This window comes from Mercenaria mercenaria, chromosome 5, assembly GCF_021730395.1.
Source record: "Mercenaria mercenaria strain notata chromosome 5, MADL_Memer_1, whole genome shotgun sequence".
NCBI classification, from domain to species: domain Eukaryota; kingdom Metazoa; phylum Mollusca; class Bivalvia; order Venerida; family Veneridae; genus Mercenaria; species Mercenaria mercenaria.
This window is the reverse complement of record NC_069365.1, coordinates 87206710-87225923: the sequence shown is the minus strand read 5'-3', so window position 1 is coordinate 87225923 and position 19214 is coordinate 87206710. Positions and strand designations below refer to the sequence as shown.

The 19214-nt window shown below is 35.9% G+C and overlaps 1 protein-coding gene across 1 annotated transcript in view; it reads left to right on the top strand.

The window, feature by feature from the left end:
- The window catches only part of LOC123557852 (uncharacterized), a 49442-nt gene extending 31553 nt beyond the window's left edge, over positions 1-17889 (top strand). The window contains exons 2-9 of the mRNA XM_045349586.2: positions 3841-4052; positions 4623-4783; positions 5724-5927; positions 6889-7070; positions 7399-7573; positions 7897-14793; positions 15354-15527; positions 17146-17889. Of these exons, the coding sequence (XP_045205521.2) occupies positions 3844-4052; positions 4623-4783; positions 5724-5927; positions 6889-7070; positions 7399-7573; positions 7897-14793; positions 15354-15527; positions 17146-17297 (8154 nt within the window). The 5' untranslated portion in view covers positions 3841-3843 and the 3' untranslated portion in view covers positions 17298-17889. The remainder of the gene's footprint in view (positions 1-3840; positions 4053-4622; positions 4784-5723; positions 5928-6888; positions 7071-7398; positions 7574-7896; positions 14794-15353; positions 15528-17145) is intronic.
- Positions 17890-19214: the final 1325 nt, after the last annotated feature.

Here is a 19214-nt window from a genome sequence, read left to right as displayed (position 1 = left end):
ATATATAAGCAACAAACATGAATTTTTCAATTGCTTTTCATAATTTTAAATTTGGGTACTATGTCTATAATATGAGACCACTTGCATTAAGATATCTGAAATGCGCGCACCAACTGAAGTATGATACTGAAATATCTCACAAATACCACATAATTATAACGTCGTATCGTGTTTTTACTCTGTTGTCATATAACATACCTATTCGAAAATGAAAACTGAAGACATATTTGTCACACCCCATATAGCTCCCTTCGGATATAGCTTCCCGGGGAGCTATATTCGGCACACGTTTTCGTATATAGCTCATTGGGACAGAGGAGCTGTATACGACAAACCCGAATATGACTCCTTATACATGGAAAAATTAAAATACTATAACAGTACTGTTCGAGTAATAAAAACATGAATATTTGGCAGAGTGTCATTTTGATATACGATTTTCCACACCACTTGGGAGACAGGTGGGGATTTATAAATTTTATTTCTCGTGGCATTCATACGTATGAGCTAGAGAGCGAGAGTGCGTAGGTACACAGTCCCGAAAACGGATATAGTTAGACCAAGAATCGCCAACCTGTACATGAAAATAATAACTGGCCATTTAAGTTAGAAACATGGGTTTAAAATTTTGTATCTGGTCTAGCAAATATAACCTGGAGTCCAAATACATACTTGATCATACTGCGACAGACACTCATCTTCTGTAGTATGTGACAGAATTATCAAATTTGGAACAAATGTTAATTAGGTGTACCTGAAGATTTTAGTTTATTTTGTCGGACTTGACGAAATAAGGTAGTTGCCCCAAAGTTATTTCCAAGACTGTCCAGAAATGTTGACAGGCAAATAGTGGTTTAGTACTAGTTATGACCCTTACATCAGAAATAAGGCATCATGTTTGAAATATTTGACACTATCTTTTGTTGGATTTAACGTCGCACCGACACATGATAGGTCATATGGCGTTTTTCCAGCTTTAATGGTGGAGGAAGACCCCAGGTGCCCCTCCGTTCATTATTTCATCACGAGCAGGCACCTGGGTAGAACCACTGACCTTCCGTAAGCCAGCTGGATGGCTTCCTCACATAAAGAATTCAACGCCCCGAGTGAGGATCGAACCCACATCGATGAGTGGCAAGTGATTTGAAGTCAGCGACCTTAACCACTCGGCCACGGAGGCCCCCTTGACACTATCTGGTCTTTAAAATTGCGACATAACGAAATGTCCTAAATAAGCCACGTGGTCCATGTTGCATAAAAACCCCGAGGAGCTATAATTATACGGAACAAAGCTACAGGTGTTCCGTTTATAGCTCCAGTTTAAGCAAGGGAGCTATATACAGAGATATATACGAAAAGGTGCCCCGAATACAGCTCCCCGAGGAGCTATATCCTAAGGGAGCTATATCGGATGTGACACATATTACTAAACCTAGATTAGACACTACCGGATTTTCATACAGCTGAGGCAGACTAAAGATAATAAAAAAAAAAAACTACCGAGGCAAATGAGGCAGAAAAATGACCGAGGCAAGTGCAAGTGCCTCGGTTGCCTCAATAGTCGCTACGGTCATGCTATATAGCATAGTTTTCGCTCAACCTATGCGCCCGTTAGTTTATATTCCAGCTTACTCTGTCACTGTCAGTTGGTTCATGTTCTTACGAAAGAAGTTTTATGTTATGCATACCTAAATAAAACGTGGCGCTTATCTGATTGAATGTTGATATATTTTCTAAATTGATTCATTTTGACATTACTACTACAACAGATTGAAGTCTTGCAATCATGAGGTTTTGTTCTTAACACGCCTTTGAACATATCATTTCTAAAAAGTCACGATTATAGATCTACGTACAGCATTTCAAAACTCTGTTATAAGATTTCTGTCAAAAATATGTGGTCACTTAAAAGTTAAGAACTTATATCAGATACACTTATTAATTGTTCGTAAGTATAGAATCTTCCCGTTTATACTTTTTTATATAAATGTGACAGTTTAGATTTTCATTAACTTATAAGTATAACTTTATGACAACATTTGATTTTTTAGATCTGACATGTGATACGCACTATTTATCCAAGTGCTGAATTTCAAAAATGTAATATTATTTTAAGAAGATTGACAAAATATATTATGTACTAAGTACATTAATTTTGTGTTACGTTTCTGTGTTGTATTTGTATATGCATAAACTGTGTTGCTTCTTTCAAATTTTCGTTTCACGTCAGCCATGCTAAAAAGTTTATACATGAACATATATACATTTACTCAACTGAAGATGTAAGAACTAAGCAAACATGACCATATGCCTTTAAATTGGCGTTTTAGAGTGACAATAATCGCAAATACCTTGACTATTTCAAAACTCTTATTTTTCTGTAGATCTATGTTAGCTAAAATGTACGCGAATCTTTTTAACGTCATTTATTTTTTCCGAAATCGGTATCTTAAAAGTAACAAAAATATGTTTGAAATGCAGAAAAACGCACGAAATGGCACCCTCGAATAAAAAAAAATCCAGGGGAACATGCCCCCGGGCCCTCTACCAAATGCCTCCCTATCTTTTTACCTCTGGCTACGGGCCTGGCTTATATGGTTACATTTTTAAAAATCTTGAAACACACTATTTGTTACCTTAGAATACTTTGTATCTCAAACAAATAGTCATGACCTTACCTACGGCGCGCGCTTGGTGACGTAATTTGAACCAATTTAACATTGCGGAAGTAAATGACAGTGACCTTATTATTATAATTTTGTCATGTTTTGGATTGATAATTGAAAAATTAGTACGGTTGTAACGTGGTTTCATAGTCATTTAAGTGATTAATTATACTGTGTAACTTTTTTTGTAATATGATGAAGCTTCTTCCGGTAATGAGTCGATGTTAATTAACGGCCGTACCGAAATACCGTGTGATAACATTAAGACAAACGACGGCACACGAAAGTCCTGTATCGCGTATCTTGTGTAGTTCTTCCCCAACCCAAATAACTAGGTATTAACTTTGGCTTACATTTTATCAGAACAAACATTTCGATCATCTTTCATGTAAATCAGGAAATAGGAAATGAGGCCCCTAGAATGTCAATAAATTATTTCTATGACTTGATAGAGTGACCTGTGTTAGACCTCAGATAACAAAAATTCGGACAAGGTTTCATGAATGCAGGGAATGAAATGCTATATATGGAGTGTAAACAATAACTGTCTATCATTTGAGTTATTGACCCAGTTTCTAACCTAAGATGTCCCAGATTCGTGCCCCATTTATTCGTATCCAGACATACATTTTGACCAGATTTTATGAAGATTAGGTAAGAAGTGTGCTTCTTAGTGTTACCAATGATTTTCTATGATTTGACACAGTGATGTAATTTTTCACCTTAGCTAAACTACTTTTAAACTTGGCCAATATTTTTAATATACATTCTGACAGTTTCATAAACATATGCTAAAATGCGGCTTCTAGTGTTTTTTTTTTCGATTATGACATTGTTTCTGGCCTCAGATGACTTTGATTCAAAGGAAATGTGGATTTCGTATAGAATTTTGGTTTTTCATTTCTACAAAGTTTTGTTAAGATCAAATAGAAATTTGGCTTCTGATTGTTAACAAGGTTTTCCTTTAATTTGACTTAATTAGCCTTTTTGACCTAAGACGACCCAGGATCAAACTTGTTCGAGATATTATTTAGGCAAACATCTTTGAGGATTAAAAAACATTATGACCTGTAGCATGTTAACAGTCAAATTGTTGACGACGACGCATTACGCACTATGGATACATAGTGCGATCCATTATAATCATTTTCGAATGAGTTTGTTTTGACTAAAGGGAATGGACGATGTGGACGATATCGCCATAATCGGAATCGGATGTCGAGTACCTGGAGCCGATAATGCTGAAGAATTCTGGCGAGTTCTGGTTAACGGCGAGAATCATATTATAGAAGTACCCAAGGACAGGTGGAATAATGACACATTTTACAGCGAAGATAGAAATGTGGCTGGGAAAACCTACGTAAAGAAAGCAGGATTCATTAAAGGGTAAAACAGCATGAATGTATTCAGCCATATATTTTCTGTAATAAAGGGATTTGATGACAGATTTAGTTTTGGTCTTCAAGTTTTGTATTTAACATTAGTTTCTGCTTCCTGGGTATTCTGTTTATCACACGAAACGGCTGCGATGTCATCTAAGGGAGTCGGACGTTCTTTGTGGGTGCCGTGTAAACAGCGGCACGTTATCACTCGGTATCATAATTTTGGCGCCTTTACGTTTTCGGTTCATATAAAATGAACGCTAAAAGTTTCTGTGGAACGAATTATATACAGAATACTGGTTTAAAAGGTTAATGTGAGAAGTTAACCATATTCAAAATACAATCCTATAAGAGGTTGTGTCTGCAGTAGAATTTTTACTTACTTTTATAGGACATCCAGTTTCACCGTAATATTACCACAAAATATTATTAAATAACAGTATGTATTTACACAAACATTAAACAAATGTGTACTAAATGTTTTTTTAATTGCAATATCACAAAACAGAGTATTACTTTATCACATTACACGTGCGAAATACAGATTCGTTCTTATTTGTTACTTTATTCGCAGACATGATGAGTGGGACAACAAATTCTTCGGCGTAAGCGACAATGAAGCTGTCACTGTCGACCCTCAACAAAGACTTGTACTGGACTGTACTCACATGGCATTAGAGGATGCAGGGATAACTCGACAACAACTGAAAGGCTCTCAGACCGGTGTCTATATAGGTAAGCAATTATAAATAAAATTTGTAAAAAGATCCTTTCGGAGTTATAGATTGCAAGCATGCAGAGCCTTAGCAGACTCGGTTTAATTAATTCTGTTCATGAGAGATAATTAATGTGCAACATCCCTAACACCCCTTAGCACCAGCTTGAGTTATAATCCCAAAAGTAAAAAAAACAGCACTGAGTATTTGTACTGGGATATTTTTACGGTCAACCAAACGGTACTGACTGCCCGTCTGAAAGCTGAAGCTATGATATAAATATGTTCAAATGTTTGTTTTTGCCATTATATGAATAGAATACATAATTCCTGTGTAAGAAATTAAACGAATGTAGTAGTTCAGTTAGATTGTGAGTTAGCAGCTGTTCATAAAGTACGATAAATGTGATGAAACTATTATATGTGTAATTATAAGTAAAGGACTTGCTTCCTATTTTTATAAATTGGCAATATACCCTTAGTCAAGCATGTCTATTCTGAAAAACCTGTACACGTGACTAGGAAGAGCCTAACACCTCAACTTGGTAAAGCAAAAAAAAAAAAATCTTAGTTTAGTAACCACTAACTGGTGGAGTTTGTATTGTCTCAGAATCATAGCTTGCGTTGTAAATATTTGGAAATGTCATTCATTTGTTCTAGCAAAACGTTTTAAGAGTCTACCATAATAGAACTCGAACTTAAGTTCAGAACCCATAAATTATGTATTTTACAATGTAAGGATGAATTTCTCGCTGCCTGTGCTTTCCCTCATAGAACAAACATTGCAAATACAATGTACTTTATAACTTGATTAAAAATGAGATAAAATGTTGCATATCATGCAGCAAGACCTCAAATTAACAACATGCGCAGTCACATCTGCATTCTAAATACAAAAGATCCTTTGTTGCATTTTTATGCTTAATCTATCTTATGGTTAAGTAGATTATGATGTTGCAGGTGTCATGAATGACGATTATAAAGGTATGTCAGGTTTTGAACATAAAGAGGACAGTAGTTACTCTGCGACAGGAATGAGCACAACTATTATTTCAGCTAGAGTTTCATACGTATATGATTTACATGGACCGTGCATGGTTGTTGATACGGCATGTTCTTCGTCAATGATGGCTATACATCTGGGAAGTCAAGCGATAAAATCTGGTAACCTAAATATTCTCACTGGTAATATGATTAACCTAAAACATTTTGTATTTAAAAAGCATGTCAGAATCACAAAAGGAATCTATCATTTACTAAAACCTACATACAGACAATATTAAAATACTATAAATCCTTCAAATATACCACAAAATCTAAAACATATAACGCAATATATACTATGTTTTCAGGATTTTATTTCAGTCAAATTAATTTACAAGGTAGTTGCCCACGTAATGAGTATCTGCAATGCGCATATAACATGACTGGCTTAATTCCAGTTTTGAAAGCGCATTTAAAACGCTTTTGCGGCATGTTATGTAAATATTTTTGAGCGTTGAAGTTGTGGAACGTTTAGACGCTACTAACAGAGAATACAGTTTAATAAGAGATAAACTCATTTGAAATCATATCTTTTACATTCTCCATGATCACGTTGTCCTGTTCTGAAATATAACGGATCACTTATGTTTTAATCGTAACAATGGCGATACGGCTGACGGATATGCTCGAGGAGAAGGGTGTGGTATCGTTATCATAAAGTCATACAAGCAGGTGCCTGTCGAATTTTGAAATGCTTTTGTAAACCCAAGACAAAATCATTCCAGTTAAATGACACGCTAGGTATACAGTGCCTTTCAAAAGTCTGGGTACAAGAAGTAAATAACTATAAAAATATTGAATATCAAACAAGATAGTTTTTCGAGACTTACCCTCACGAAGTTATAAACATAAGACTCAATTAATTTGTCCTGTTCTGAAATATAACGGCTCACTTATGTTTTAATCGTAACAATGGTGATTCTGGCTAGTAAAACTACGAACAAGTGTTTATGCCTTACGACAGAAAATATATATCAAGTATGTTGTGAGTTAAATCTGTTAAAGCTGCGGCAACGGAAACTGTTTTCACAAATGTACTTATCCACTAAAGCAAACCAATCACATCTATGTTTTACTTAAGGTGACTGTGAAATGGCTGTCTGTGGTGGTGTAAGCCTAATGTTGACGCCCGATCAGTTTATGACACTTTGTAAGGCGAAGATGTTGTCCCCTACCGGCCAATGTCAGAGTTTCTGCGATACGGCTGACGGATATGCTCGAGGAGAAGGGTGTGGTATCGTTATCATAAAGTCATACAAGCAGGTGCCTGTCGAAATTTGTAATGCTGATTTGCAATGCTGGTGAATGTGTGTGTCGCGTTATGATGATATAAATTTGTCCAAATGGGTTATCTTGAATATAATTTTAATTTGAAATTCCAACATTTCATCTAACTAAAAGAAAAGGATATTATATAACTGTACATAATTTCAAAATAAGATATATTTTGCATATTTAAAAGCTTAAAGCCTTTTTCATTATCTTGAAAATATATCTAATAACCAAAATCTTCTATTTGAATTGACTCAAAATTGTTTACCTATAGTTTTGTAACTGTTTTACACCAGTGTCTTCTTAAATATATATGTAGGCGTTACATGACAGAAATAAGATCTGGGGAATTATCAAAACCGGAAGTAATCAAGATGGACACACAGCACAACCAATCACAGCTCCTTCTGGTGAGCAGCAAGAAAAACTAATGAAGAAAGTATACTCCCAATACAATCTGGATCCCATCAGTCTTCAGTATATAGAGGCACATGGTAGTACTTTAACATCTTTGTCTTTTACAAACCACAATTATTTCATATCAAAGTGGTAAACTGACATCATAAAGAAAGAATTCGGTTTATATTAGAAAACATTACAGGTTACCAATAGTGATACAAACATTCTTTTTTTGTTGTTGGAATGTATATGACAAGAATACTCTGATAATCGAACTTTGTTTGTCCAGTAAATTGCTCCGCATTAAATTTTAATCCTGATAAGGAAGTAAATGTAATGTTATTTGGTAATACTTTCAATGACGGCAACCTGCTTAGACTACTGAGGAAGGAGTTAGAACCTAAAATATTGATTACAGGTACAGGTACTTCGATTGGAGATCCCACAGAGATCAATGCTATTGGCAAGTTCATACAGTCATATAGACAGAAACAGCAGCATGACAAAACGGACACAGATATTAATGACGAAAATGAAATTCCATTGTCAAACAAAGTCAATAATACATCAACCATATTAATTGGATCTGTAAAGTCTAACATTGGTCATCTTGAATCTGCCGCTGGCATAGCGGCGCTCATTAAGGTACTTCTAATGATGAAATATGGTAAGTTCGTACCAAGCCTACACGTAGAGAAAGATAAGTCGAACGTCAACAGGAAAATAATCTTAGATGAGCACGGTCTTGATATATCTTTGCAAGTATCGGAGTGGAACCCAAACAAACAAGGAGACAGGATTTGTTGCGTAAACTGCTTTGGTTTTGGGGGTTCCAATACGCATGCTGTCGTTATTCAGAAAAGGCTTCCTATCCAGACAATACAGAAACCGTATGATAACAATACTGAGAACGCATATAAAATTATCTCTCTCTCAGATCTGAACAAAACTTCACTGAAGCGTAAAATGGAAGTGTTTGCGGAAGATTTTGAAATAAGAAAGCATGATATTTCACTAAATGATGTATCGTTTACATCTGTTTTTCACCGAGACCATTTTACTTACCGAACATTAATTTTCGGAAAAACTGCAGACGAGATTCTGCAAAATACAAAGCAGAAATTGACACAAATAGATGAGACTGCGGCAGGGGAAAAGGTACGCATCATATTTGTGTTTTGTGGAGTTGGAACGACCTGGAAAGGAATGTGTATGGAGATGATGAAAACACAGAGTGTATTCAAGAAGACCGTTAGTAATATTGATGAAATACTAAAACCATTAGCCGGATCGAGTATTGCAGAAATGTTTCAAAACGACACAGACTACAGTGACCCATTCATAAACCATATTGCAATTTTTTGCACACAGGTAGCATTGTTCGAGTTGTGGAAAAGTTGGGGAATTTGTCCTCAAGCAGTTATAGGTCAGTCTGTTGGAGAGGTTGCTGCAGCGTATGCTTCAGGGGCGCTAAATTTGAAAGATGCCATCCAGGTGATATACTATCGATCAAAGATTTTATCGGAAATGACAGGCGGTAAAATGATGGTAGCAGGAAATATTTCCGTTGATACTTTAGAATCACTTTGTAAAAAGTACAGCCATCGTGTAATCATAGCTGTGTATAACAGTCCAGTGTCATGTACACTTTCCGGTGACGAAGATGCAATGGAAAAGATCAAAACAGATTTGGAGGAAATGAATAAAAAGGAAAATGCAGGAATAATGATCACGCCCCTACCTGTTCAATGTGCCTATCACAGCCACCACATGGAACCCTGTACCATAAAGATTGAGAACGAATTAAAAGGGATCGAGAAAGGAAAAAGAACTGTAGACCATTATTCGACTGTAACAGGGCAGCTTGCTGAGTACGATGAGTTTCAGACTGGAAAATATTGGGCTGAAAACATTCGAAAGCCGGTCCTATTTATGAATGCCATTCGTCTGTCTTTAGATCACAATGCCACTAATTTGTTTGTAGAAATTGGACCAAGACAAGTCGTTCGAGCTCATTTGATGAATATCTTAGGCGAAAATGTAAAAGGAAAAACCCTCCCTTCAATGAACGCATATAAAGAATGCCAAAGTATTTACTCATCCTTGAGAAGTCTTTTGGAGCATGGTGCTGATATAAAATGGGAAAGAGTTGTGCCTCCTGATGGTAATATCGTATCAATTCCAAGACATGTCTTCCAGAAAACAAAACAACTTAATATTCCAGAAGGGAAACAACGCCTATTGAAAGGTATTACCAAAAGCCCCGAGTCACACCTATTTATAAGACAACATGCTGATGCTGGCAAAGCAGGCTTTCAACTACAAATAGACAAAGAGACGTCGCCGTTTGTATATGATCATTACATGTATAACAACGTACTTGTACCTGGTGCAACATACGTCGAAACTGCGTTCGAGATTGCTCATCAAATGTCACCATTAAACGTTTATGAAGTAAGTGTATCCCTAGAATTTGTGAATACACTTATGCCTAAAAACGAGAAACAGTGTGTGGTAGATGTCGAAGTAGAAAACAACGAACACAATGGATATCAGTATTACATCAGACAAAATGAGAAAATGCTTTGTAAAGGGAACATCACCCCACGTACAGAGCAGGTAAAAAAGAGGTTAAACATAGAAACAATAAAAGACAGATGTAAAAAGCATAGGACAAGAGAAGAAAACTACGGATGCTTAAACCATCTCCATTTTCAATACGGAGAAACTCTACGTGTCATAGACCAGTCATGGTCGTCTTCGACCGAGTGCATCGTAGAATACAGAATACCGGAATCTGTCATGAGACATAGAAAGGCAACGCATATGCATCCATCTGTAATTGATGGTATGTTTCAAACTGCTGTTTTACTGGGCACAGCTGGTTTTGATCGACCAGCCCTACCCAAAGGGGTTGCTTCTTTTGTAATAAACAGAACCCCCCAGAGTCGTATGTTTGGATACACTACACTTGTAAAATCATCATCAACTGGAAACTATTACAACCTTTTTCTGTTATGTCCAGATGGACAGGTTTTAGCGGAAGCTTATGATTTCTATATCAGAATAATGACAGATGGATCGGATAATCTGCAAAACATGCAGTACTGTGTGACATGGCAAGAAACAAAATTGTTTGCATTTATCAGTCAAAGAAAAGAGAAGTTAGCGAAAACCACCGCTACAGTGTTTGCTTCAGAAAGATTTCTGTCTTTCTACAAACCTTTACCAGACGAAAGTATGAATTTCATTAGTATCGGAAAAGAGGGTATGTTCCGTCACGGCTTAAGTAACATGCACAAGTCGGACGCAGTAATATTTGCACCATTATACCACATCGAAGAAACTACGAGGGATGGTATAGTTCTATTTGAATATATCCAAAAGTCATTTATGAATTTGTCTGTTATTATCAGTGTCCTGCGGGAACAAGAACTAGAAATACCGATTTTTGTAGTAACCGAAAATGTTATGGGTCGTCATCAAAAGACAACAAATGTTTGTGGAGCAGAATTATGGGGTATGGTCAGATCGGCAGTCGCCGAGGGAGCTTATAGGGAAATCAAGCTGATTGATATGACATTTACTGGAGAGAATACAGGCCTGTTGCATACAATCCTGAAACATGTTACACTTGTTGGCAATGAATATTTGATAGAAAATGGAAAGGTTTACCATTCTGTGATCACAGAAACAAATGATCAGGAACTTTTAACACGGAGGGAAATACACCCTGTAATGACAGAGAAAGTTGTTCTCAAGTCGTTATCTCCACGCTGTATTAAACATCCATACTTAGACATGAGATCATCAGAAGATGCTGAAATGCAAATACCTAAGCCGTGTAAAATCCGTTTGAAAGAATTATGTCTCCATGATTCTTCACTATTTCTTTTTTCACCGAAATTAGCCAGTGATGACGAAAATATCATTACCGAAGAAAAAAGTGGATATCCAGTCATATGTATTGAAGGTGTTGGAAGCAAATACTGCTGTAGCAAACCCAGTGCCAACCAAAATAATACTGGGTTTTGTTTTCCTGTGTGCGTATCGGCTGTTATCTCAGTTCCTTTAAAATGTAGTTTTGATATTGACGACTTGCAATTCTATGTCCCAGGAATGATTACTGTTGGAGTAATACTCTTGAATATTGTTGATACCTGCAAGAATTCCTCTAGTGTAACTTGTATTGTTGACGATGAGTCGAGACTCTGTGTGCAACTGTTGAAGCATTTGTTCTCTACAAGGACATCAACTTCACTGATTATTGAAACTTCCGACGAATTTGCTGACCGTTTCAAAAATGGTCCTCAGAACATACGGACTGTCATTATTCTAGCAAAACTTACTTGTGACAAGTTAGAGGCGATCACAAAACGATTTTCGGTACTACAAAGAATTGTTAGCATGGAATGTTTCTTTTCTAAGGAACAGAAAATGCTGATGAAATTAAGGAGAGAAAATATTTTACTTCATATTCTAAAGGCAGAGGACATGTTTTCACTTTCTGAATTGACAGAAAAAGTACCAAAAGTTTATAGCAGCTTTAAATCTATTGAAAAAAATGCTGTATATTGCTTTGAGCAGCCTGAGCCGGGAGACACCAATAACAGAGAAAAAGGTATATTTTGCCTTCCATATTCGGTCTTTATACTTCGAGACGACGATGGAAAAGCTTCTGTTCCCTTGAAAGTATCTGAAGAAAATGTATTCAGGACAAATGGTTGTTACATTGTCGTTGGAGGTCTTACAGGACTAGGATGGGAGCTTGTCCAGTTGATTGCAAGTCTCGGCGCAAAGTACATCGCTACACTATCAAGACGTCTTCCAGACAAAGACAGGGAAAATGAAATAGAGAAGGTTGTGAAATTATACTCCTGTCAAATCATACCCATACAAGTTGATATAACCGATTTGAAACAACTGAAGAAAGGAATGGAAAATCTTAGGAACATAATTGGCAGAGATATCAATATAAGAGGGGTACTCCACGGGGGAGGAGTAACGTGCGACAAATATTTGAAAAATATGTCCGAAACAGATGTTAAAAAGGTGCTATTACCTAAGGTGTTAGGTACATGGAATCTACATTATGTAACATTAAGTATGCCACTTGATTTCTTCATAATGCACTCATCTGTAGTTTCTGTCTTTGGTAACCAAGGACAATGCAATTATGCTGCAGGAAACTCGTTCCAAGATTCTTTTGCTCATTATCGCCGAGGTTTGGGATTGTGTGGACAGAGTATTAATTGGAGTACTTTGTCTCTTGGTATGGCAATGGAGAACACAGAGTTGCAAAACTACCTACGAATCCAAGGATTCTACTTTTTAAGTATCGAAGAAATAAAGATTTGTTTCATGCAGGCGGTGATGAAAAATCAAGTACAGGTAATGTTTGGAAAGTTCGACTGGCTCAAGATGCAGGAGAATCCAATCGTGGGTACGAATCCTACAAAATTTCGAGAAATATTGAAGAAGTTACCTACCGCTACAAGAAAAAATAAGGAAACTGATACGAATTTTACTTTATGCGATTTTGACAACAGAAACTCAAAGGAGCAAGAACAGATAGTTTACAATCTGGTGAAGTCCAAAATTGTGGAAGCATTTGTGGTAGATGAAAGTACATTGTGTGAAAGTACAACAATTGTAAACCTGGGTATTGATTCAATGGCTGCCATGAACTTTTCAAGTTCTGTCTTTGATGAAACCAATGTAAGAATTCCTATTGAAATTCTGTTTGTTGAGTCAACCTCTCTAGGAGTTCTAATGCGTTATATACTTACTCGTATTCAAATGAGAACAGATTTGGGTCACAACAAAACAGAGCAAGCTGATGAAAACCTTCAAAAGTATTTACAAGGAAATGTTACTTTTATGCAGAAAAGCTTGATGGATGATTTTGTAAAAGATCCGTTCAGTCGAAATATTCTGAGACAGGCTGACTTCGAAATAAAAGGAGTTTTTCTAAAGAAACGTGACTGGAAAGTTGTGGTGAACCATCTGATTAAAATAAATCCTGACCTTCGTCGTATTTATAACATAAACGGAAATGGATCATATCAGTCCGCCTTACTTGATGGTCAGTTAGTCGATATAGATATAGAAGAGGTGGAATTCAACAGTATATGTACAGAAAATGCTGAAGATGAAAGGGACAAAATGCATATGGACATAACGAAAGAGTTGCCCATCCGAGTTTTGATCGCATTTGAAAAAGGAACAGTTCGTGTCCGAATGTTCGTCCATGCTGTTGTAGGAGATTTGTCGGGAATAATAATTCTTTTTCGGGAAATCAGTGATATTGCCACATGTTATATACAGCATAGAGAATTGCCTGTAAAAGACGAAAGCATTGTACCCGCAGAAGTTGTACGAAAAGCAATTTTGCCACGCATGAGTACTCTTAAAACATTCTGGAAAGTTCAACTGAAACAAAACATAAAGCCGTTTACACTTGCTGACGACATAAACATGGAACTAGACGAACAACATTGGGAAAATGAATCCCAAAAGCTACCACCAAACCTCGTACATGAAATAATGGATTACATCAAAGCAGAAGGAGTTTCAATGTATCACTTTGTCATATCTATATACATGATTCTCCTGCACGAAAAGACCGGGAAATATTTGATACCTGTGGTCACTAATACTGATATGAGAGGTCACGTACCACAGCTTAAATCTGTCATAACAAGGTGTTCAAATGCGATACCAATCATCGGCGACTTGAGGGAGATGAGTACTGTATCGGTATATGTCAAGAAAAGCTCTGCTCACTTAAACAAAATGACACAACATGGTGCATACCCATATGAGCTTATAGAAAAAGAAATGCAGTCAAAGGAACTGGTGAAGCACATTGGACGACACAGACTCATTATGGAGAATATGACAAACCTGAATGCTTCATTCGAACGTGAAGGTATTGAAATAAGATTAGGAAAATTTTATTACAAGAGACATGTCTACGAAACAACATTGCACATAGTGTATGACACGCAACAAAATGTCGTCATTTTAGAGTTTGGATATAACGGGAAAGCAATCACAAAAAGTAATGCAAGACAGATGCTTGATCGGATGCTTGATCTGATGTGGAAATTTATAGAGTTTCCACAAGAAGAAGTAAAGTCATTTCTTGACAATTCAAACAGTGTTGTCAAAAGTCATATTTTGAAAGACGATAGCTCAAGACACGTCAGTTGTTTGGCGAATGATAAACTGAGAAAAACAGATAACACCGAAAGTATATGGAAGGAAAAGCAATCACAATGCAGTCGAACCAACCAAAATGTCATACGAGAGGGTAAGTAAACGAATCTTTGATATCTACAAAGGCTAAATAGAAAATATAGGAACGCTTTTTGTTAGAACTGACCTGGTAGTGTTTACATATCAATATTATTCAATGTTCTATTAAGTATCTATCTTTGTTCTTAGACATTTTTTGTAAAATATTAAAAAGCAGAAGAGATAAATCAATACTTTCCCAACGCCAACCATAGGTTTAAAATATTTTTAAACACTTTACATAATATCAAGCTGTAAAGGAAAAAAGATATCACGACTCCTTGGTCTCCTATTATAAACTAGTTTGGGAATCAGTCTCACACCTCAAGAATCATTTTGGTTTATACCTTAAAATTAACTGTTAGCAACGTTGCACTGCAAGACAGGTAATTGTTTTATCACTAAGCTCATAATCTTCAATTATGACCTTACTGATATTTTACTACTTAAATGCTTTATAAATATGGGACTACCTGTTAAATTTAAGATATAAATAAATCTAAATTTAGTTTTGATAATAGACCGGTCTATGAACTATTTTACGAGTTTAAATTCATATGTTTTGAAAATTAACAGATGTATTCACAAAACAAACGAAACAAGGATGGGAGCATTCGGTGAAGTTAAAGCTAGTGAAACATGTATTCAGCGAAAACAATGCTGTTTTGCAGCTGATTTGGGGACGAGGGAAGAAGAAAAAGACTTTGTATGGCCACAATATTTCTGAAGTTGAAATCAAGAGATTAAATGGTACGATTTACCTCAGCATTTTCGTTTGTCAGGGGCCAGGGATGTTGCTATAAGTATAATTGTAATAGGAAAATTCCATGAATAGTTCTAATTCATAATAAAGGTTACACGTAACATGAAGCTTACATACAATATCTAATTTTTTAAAAGGAGGCCTCTGTGGCCGAGTGGTTAAGGTCACTGACTTCGAATCACGTGCCCCTTATACCCCCGTCACACATACGGCGTGGATGGCTACGTCTAGCCACGGATAGAAACGTAGTAATCCGTATCGATCCGTATCTATCCGTACCTGAGCCGTACCTTAAAGTAGTAACCCGTATCAATCCGTACCAATCCGTACGACTCAGGTACGGATCGATACGGATTACTATGTTTCTATCCGTAGCTAAACGTACCTATCCGCGCCCTATGTGTGACTGTGGTATTACTGATACGGTTTCGAAACCTCGCTTGGGTAGTAAAAGAAGTCATCCAGCTGATTCACAGAAGGCCGGTGGTTCTACTAAGCTGCCCGCCCATGCTTGAAGCAGTGCATAGAGGAGCACCACCGGACTCCCTTTACCATCAAAAAGCTGGAAAATTTGCAAAATGGCCTAAGTTGTGTACGTGTGACTCAACACAAAAATATTTGAAATTGACTGACCTCCAGATAAATGTCAAATTCTCAAACTTTTCAAAACGTATGAGTAATAAGATACATGAATCGATTTTATATCGGTTGATATTTTCGAGTATGATAGATGGAGTTTGCTATGATACATAAAGTCTTTACTCCATGACGAAAGCATTTTTGTCTATAATATATATAATACACACATACTGCGTAGAGTTCACTGAAATAGCTTGGGTTCCATTTTATTTACAAATACTAAGAAAAGAAACTATTATCTAGGCTTGGAAATATTTGACTTAATTCCGGAGTTGTACCCTCTGTAAAATTATCTAACCTCTGTAAATGACACCTCACCTCTGCGGCACATATTTTCTTTCCAAGTAGTATTTCCTAAAATGTTAGTCTCTACATAGCAACAACCCCTGTACTGTAAACGAATTCTAGACTTACTTGTGATGTTGCTCTACAGAGGTGCGCTGTAAGATATGTATAAACGTCTGATATTAAGAAAATGTAATAAGTTGGAACAAAATGAGCAGTAATATAAGCGTGTCTGGACTTTAAACAGAACTGAAAATTATTCAAATTGCTACTAAAGGTAATCAAATCTAATAAAAAATCTTTTGGAAGCCTAGAACACAACCCAGTAAGATAATATCAGACTCGGCTGAAATGCTTTTAAGAGGTATAAAAATGTGCAACATTCCTCACGCCCCCTAGCACCAGCTTAAGCTGAATTGTATTATAAAGTAGATTCACTGTACTTTATGATCTAGAACGACCAGCAATTATAACAACACCGAGTATTGTAAGCCAACACAGAATTAAAGATACATTTGTATATAAAGAAATATTTGTAGCATATCAAAGCAGAAAATATTAGCAAAAAGTAATACTTCTTTACTTATCGAATTGCTAGCAATTACTTAGTCTAAAACGACATTTATTATATATTCACAGTTTCAACGGAAGGTTCTGTTTATACTATTGTTACTATTTCAGGAATGATTTATATCCTGGTGAAAACCCTTGAAGACGTGGTTATTTTCAAAACTTCAAGCCATTCCAAAGCCAAAGACTGGTTAGCAACATTTAAACAGATGGACGAGGAAATAAAAACGTTCAACAATCAGCAGATGCTGTGTCGTCTCTGAATATTCAGATGTATACATGTATTATAACTTCATATAAATGAAGTGTACTAGCTATTCAGATGTATAAGAGTACATAAAGAAGAGCTATTTATAGTAGAGGATATTTTTTTATTTAAGCATGAGCTCAACATATCTTTTCTTGAATGCATTATTGTTTCAGCCTTGTTTCATAAGAGTGAAATATATATTTGATTTACCTGAGTTACAAGTATTTCGTTTATATCATGTCATTTCAATTGTAGAAATCAAATTTCAAACTTCGCTGGAGCTCATTTTTATACTGATGCTTTTTTTTTTATCTTATACTATTTGTAAACACGAATAAGATTATCACAAAATAATTTCGTCTTATAAAAATTTTACATCAATAGTTAACATATACTGCATGTGTGGCTTTTACCGTTTTAAGATAAGGTGGGCGCCTGTCCGAGCCTGAAACAGGGCCCACCCGAAGGGGCACCTGACCTCTTCCCCTACCAAAAGCTTGAAAGTTATATAACCAGTTATATAACTGTGTCGATGTGAAGGTAAAAAACACACACACACAAAAGCAAACAAACAAACATACATACACATTTTAAAGTATCTTGATCATCTCTGACTGTTTGCCATATGACATTACTGTACTATGCTGGTTTGTGACTGTCCTTTATATTGCCTTTCAGTAATATGTTATTTAGTGATCTTTGCTATATTGCATTGCTGTACAATTTTGGTTTGGGACTGTCCTTCATATTGCATTACAGTAATATGATAATTAGTGATTTATACTATATTGCATTGCTGTACTATGTTGGTTTGGGACTGTCCTTTATATTGCATTTCAGTAATATGATAATTAGTGATTTATACTATATTGCATTGCTGTACTATGCTGGTTTGGGACTGTCCTTTATATTGCATTTCAGTAATATGTTATTTAGTGATCTTTGCTATATTGCATTGCTGCACAATTTTGGTTTGGGACTGTCCTTCATATTGCATTAGAGTATTATGATAATTAGTGATTCATGCTATATTGCATTGCTGTACTATGTTGGTTTATGACTGACCTTTATATTGAAAATGTTAATTAGTGATATTTGCTATAATATTACTTTGCTGTACTATTGTCATATTGCATTTACATAGCAAGTAAATGTATATGATGATATCACAATAACTGAAGTTAATTTATCCACATGACATTGTAATCCTTCTTCTCACTATTGGTCATATCTTAATAAAATCTGTAAGAAAGCTCACTTCAGTTTCATAATTTTCAGCTTACCTGAGCACGAAACAGCACCCTTTGTCCGAAACGTTTTTTTTTTTTTTATATATTTAACCCATAAGAACAAGGGCAGAGATCAAGTAGAAGCAGCCATGTTCAGTATCATTTCGTGAGCAATAATAATGAAACCTGCAAAGAATGTATTTTCACATAAGATCTCGGCAAATTCGAAAATACTCAGGATTAGTAGTGTTAATTGTCCATATTATAATAACATAACAGTTATGACCCCTGATTAAATCACACTTGTCACCTATGAAAGTTTGAACACTTTAGAGGCAGCAGTTATGGCCTTTAAAATTGACACAGGGGCAGCTAGGCCAAGAAGGCTCACTGGAACAAAAAGGGCACCACAACCTCTAACGGGTGTGGTCAAAGCTCAGTTACTATGGGAATGGACCGTTTTTGACAAGTCTAACAAATACAATTAAAGTAGCAACTGTTAGATCTCTAACTGATATATTTGTCACTTACTAGAGTTGGGGTTGTCGATTTTAGAGCTCTTATGGATTTCAGATACAAGTCCAATAGTACAGACTGAATACAATTAAAATTGCAAGAACAAACAAAAATATTTGAATGGTCTGTTTTTGTGTTAAATGCAATATGCAAAAGATTGAGCTTTTGGCTTTGAAGGATTACTG